Source organism: Borostomias antarcticus, assembly GCF_949987555.1.
Source record: "Borostomias antarcticus genome assembly, chromosome: 10".
NCBI classification, from domain to species: Eukaryota; Metazoa; Chordata; class Actinopteri; order Stomiiformes; family Stomiidae; genus Borostomias; species Borostomias antarcticus.
This window is the reverse complement of record NC_140243.1, coordinates 18,310,955-18,315,954: the sequence shown is the minus strand read 5'-3', so window position 1 is coordinate 18,315,954 and position 5,000 is coordinate 18,310,955. Positions and strand designations below refer to the sequence as shown.

The following is a 5,000-nucleotide window of genomic DNA, read 5'->3' as shown; positions in this document are numbered from 1 at the left end:
ACGCAGCGGACGAGCCAGTGAGTACGGGGGCGGGGGGGTTATCGGTCCATCTCCTCCGAGCGAACCCTCCCTCCCTCCTTCCTCTCCTCCCTCTCTCCGTCTGCCCGCTGAGTGTGTGCAGGCCATCCATCCATCCTCCCTCACACGCTCTCAGTGGCCGTGTGTTTGTGTGAGAGACCCCCCCCCCCCCCCTCCCCCTGACCGGACCAGTGTTTGGCCCACCTGTCATCCCCCGTAAACACTCTCTGGGAATGGGCTGGTGCAGGGGTTGGGGTGGGGGGGGGTTGGGGGGGTAGTCCCAGGGTGGACTCCCAGATGAGGCAGGCGCTGTTCAGGGTGGGTGGGTGGGTGGGTGGGAGCGCGGCCCCCCCGGAGCTGAGCACCGGTAGGGTGTAAATCAGCCTCCGCATTCCAGGCTTCTTTCCCTCAACGCCGTACAAACCTGAGGCTGATGCACCGGGCCACCCAGCCGGTTCTGACCAGCCCCAGTCTGCTCCCAGGTCCACTGATCCACCCAGCCGGTTCTGACCAGCCCCGGTCTGCTCCCAGGTCCACTGATCCACCCAGCCGGTTCTGACCAGCCCTGGTCTGCTCCTATGTCCACTGATCCACCCAGCCGGTTCTGACCAGCCCTGGTCTGCTCCCAGGTCCACTGATGACCCCTAGCCATAACAAATCCAGTTGATCTTATGTATGTGTGTGTGTGTCTGTGTGTTTTATTGGCCGCAATATTCGCATCTCTAGTGTGTGTGTGTGTGTGTGTGTGGGGGGGGGGTTCCGGTCTACCTGGTACAGCTCGATGCGCTGCTCAGACACACGGGCCTTGGGGTTCTGCAGGCGGAAGATCCTCAGCTCGGCCTTGACCAGGTTGGAGGCGTTCTTCTCCATGGACGACACGTCGAACGTCAGACGCCTGAAGTAGGGGTTGTAGTGGGTGGGAGAGATGACGTCTGAAACGCAGGGTGGGCCGGGGTCAGCATACTAAGGAGTGTGTCTGTGTGTGTGTGTTTGGTGTGTGTGTTTGAAGGTGTGTGTGTGTGTGTGTGTGTGTGTGTGTGTGTGTGTGTGTGTGTGTGTGTGTGTGTGTGTGGGCAAACCAAATTCACTTGTTCCACCTGTATTAGGAGGGAGGCCATTGAAAACATAGGCTGAACAATGCGTTTGGAACGGCCTACAGGTTACAGTAATGGTGCTAAACTAACATCATACATCCATCTCCAACACACACACACACACACACACACACAGAGATACCTTCCTGCCTCTCCCACTCACCAGGGTCACCTGAGGTGAGACCCACTTCCAGGTCCACAAGGTTCCCCGTGGGTGCCCAGCCAATTGCTATAGTAACACACACACACACACACTCACACACCCACCCACCCAGTACTGTTTACTGTAGCTAGCAACGGTAGCAGGCTAGCACCGTGCGTTCGAGTGATACATCCCTTCCCTGCACAGTAGTACAGAAACACTTGCGCACTACCCAAAACCATGTGTGTGGAAGCGTGTGTTTGACAGGAGCTTACACAGCAGGACCGGGTGACACACTTAGCACTGACAAGCATGTGTGTGTGTGTGTGTGTGTGTGTGTGTGTGTGCGTGTGTGTGTGGTGTGCTTGACAGCCGCCAGCTCGGCAGCGGCAGCGTGGCAGTGCTAGGAACCATGTGTGCGGTGGCGTGTGTGTTTGACCACGGTGTATTAGAGAGGGCTGGAGCCCCAAATTGATGGCTGTAACGCTAGGCAGAAGCCCAGGATTAGCAAGCCACCGTGGTTTGTTTAAAGAGCGTATACAACCACAACGGTCATCAAGACAGACGGAGAGGGAGGTAGAGAGGATGGGGGGGGGGGGGGGGGGAGAAAGGGGGGGGGGGGGATAGAGAGAGGGAGGGAGAGAGATAGAGAGAGAAGGGAGACAGAAAGAGAGAGAGGGGGAGAGATAGAGAGGGAGGGGGGAGAGAGAGAGAGGGAGGGAGAGAGAGAGAGGGAGAGAGAGAGGGAGAAGAGAGGAGGGAGAGTGAGGGGGGATGCAGGGAGGTAGAGGGGGGTGGAGAAGGGGAGAAGAGGGAGAGAGAGAGAAGGAGAGAGAGAGGGGGGGAGAGAGAGGGAGGGTGAGAGAGAGAGAGAGAGAGGGAGAGAGAGAGAGGGGGTTGGAGAGAGAGGGGGGGAGAGAGAGAGAGAGACGGGAGGGGGAGAAGGATAGAGAGAGTGTGAGAGAGAGAGAGGGCCAGATTTACATCATTCAGCTTTCAGATAGTTTCCTCTAGCAAAAGACAACAATAACAAAAAATCCCTTCCAAGGAAGAGCATGGGAAGAGCGTCTAATTTGACCTTTGACCCTATTTGTGCAGCGCATACCACGGACTCTCACAGTCTCGCACGAAATACCTCTCCACGTGTCACGTTTCAGCCGAGTTTTCTGTCCCTCTCTCGGCCTATCAGTCCAATCTCTTTCTCTCCCCTCCCTCTCTCTCTCTCTCTCCCGGCGTTTCTGGCGGGTGACCGGTGGTCCGGTCGACCGGTGGCCGAGGCCAGCCCCGCGTTCTGTGTGACCAGAGGGGCCGACGAGCCAAGACTAACGGTCTTCTCCTCACTCGCTGCCTTCCCATCCGTCAACAGAGAAAGTCACACTTCCAGCTTCCCCAGAGGGGCCGGGCTCAGGAGCGCCGCCACGCCGCCTCCATGAATGAGTCCGCTGTGCTGAAACACAACACTGGACGCATTGACCGGAGGCTCCGGCAGCGCTGCAGCTGGGCTGCCACACCGCCGCGCATTCACACACACGCAGAAACACACACAGAAACACACACACAAGCACACGAACACACGCGCGCACACACACACCTTAAACTACTGTACCTAACTCACACAGACACACACACAAGCACGCACACGCACAGACACACACACACAAGCACACAAACGCGCGCACACACGAAGAAACACGCACGCACGCGTGCGAACACACACGCATGCACGCGTGCGCACGTACACACCTTAAACTACTGTACCTAATTCACACAGACACACACACAAGCACGCACAGACACACACACACACACACCACCCACAGACAGTGCAGTGAGGAAGATGCCTCTCGTGTTAATATATCGTGATGTTGATGTGGTGGTCGGCGGGGAGGAGGGGTGCGGGGAGAGGCCTGGTGGGGGAGGAGGGGTGGGGGGAGAGGCCTGGTGGGGGAAGAGGGTTCGGGGGGGGCGGAGGGGGGGACTCCATCATCAGACCGCTGCCTGACTCCCTGAGGTTGGGCGGTGGGGAGCCGGAGTCAGGCAGCGTTAGGGCTGATTTATCTGAACGTGACACCGGAGTGATCCGCCACAACTGGCGCCGGAGCGGTCTCATGCACGGAATTGAGACGCGAGGCAGTGATGTCACACGGAACACACAGGGCTCGTGTGTGTGTGTGTGCGTGTGTGTGTGTGTGTGGGGCTGCACTTTCATTAACCAGAGCGAGCCCTGGTTTCCACCCCTTCGAAGGGTAGCCTGATGTCACATGAGAGCTGACACACACAGACGCACACACACACACACACACACACACACAAATACACACTCGCACGCACACACACACACAAATACACACTCGCACGCACACCTACATGCACACATGGGCTGTGGTCCCTCTAATCACTTACATCATTACTCATCACTTCCATGACATCACATGCCAATGGCTCAAACACCAGTGTGCTAAAGTACTGACACAATACTGAGCTACAATACTACCAACACAATACTGGGCTAGAGTACTACCAACACAATACTGGGCTACAATACTACCAACACAATACTGGGCTACAATACTACCAACACAATACTGGGCTACAATACTACCAACACAATACTGGGCTACAATACTACCAACACAATACTGAGCTACAATACTACCAACACAATACTGGGCTAGAGTACTACCAACACAATACTGGGCTAGAGTACTACCAACACAATACTGGGCTAGAGTACTACCAACACAATACTGGGCTAGAATACTACCAACACAATACTGGGCTACAATACTACCAACACAATACTGAGCTACAATACTACCAACACAATACTGGGCTACAATATTACCAACACAATACTGGGCTACAGTACCAACACAGTACTGGGCTACAATACTACCAACACAATACTGGACTACAATACTACCAACAAAATACTGGGCTACAGTACCAACACAATACTGGGCTACAATACTACCAACACAATACTGGGCTACAATATTACCAACACAATACTGGGCTACAGTACCAACACAATACTGGGCTACAATACTACCAACACAATACTGGGCTACAATATTACCAACACAATACTGGGCTACAGTACCAACACAATACTTGGCTACAATATTACCAACACAGTACTGGGCTACAATACTACCAACACAGTACTGGGCTACAATACTACCAACACAATACTGGGCTACAATACTACCAACACAATACTGAGCTACAATACTACCAACACAATACTGGGCTACAGTACCAACAGAATACTGAGCTACAATACCACCAACACAATACTGGGCTACAGTACCAACACAGTACTGCGGCGTGTACATGTATGTAGTAAGTACAGTGTTGTATGTTTCGGGGGCAGGTGAGGTAATGTAGATCAAATGACCGGGGGACGTTTCAACGTGACACAGATTGAGTGCAAAAAGGAAAGCCAGGGGTGAAATGCGGGTCCGTCTGTCAAAGACCTCCCCGTTTGAAATAATACACATCCTGGATATCTTCCTGTGAGCCAGACTCTCGAGGCGAGGGAGGGGGAGGTGAGGGAGGGAGGGAGGGAGGGAGGGGGAGGGGGGGAGGAGAGGGAGGGAGGGGACCGTGAGGGATTGTGCTGAGATATTCCAAACGCCAGCTTTCCTGGAGGGGAGAGCGGGAGGCTTGACGTGCCTTCGGCCTAATCTGGCCTGGCCCGCTCTCTCCCCCCACAGCTGCCGACTACACAGCAGTGGCCGTGT

At 54.8% G+C, this 5,000-nt stretch overlaps 1 protein-coding gene across 1 annotated transcript in view; it reads right to left on the bottom strand.

Annotated features, from left to right (window-relative positions):
• Positions 1-5,000, bottom strand: part of tgfb2 (transforming growth factor, beta 2) — a 20,124-nt gene that overhangs the window by 4,755 nt on the left and 10,369 nt on the right. The window contains exon 2 of the mRNA XM_084444931.1: positions 787-950. Coding sequence (XP_084301057.1) covers positions 787-950 — 164 coding nt within the window. The remainder of the gene's footprint in view (positions 1-786; positions 951-5,000) is intronic.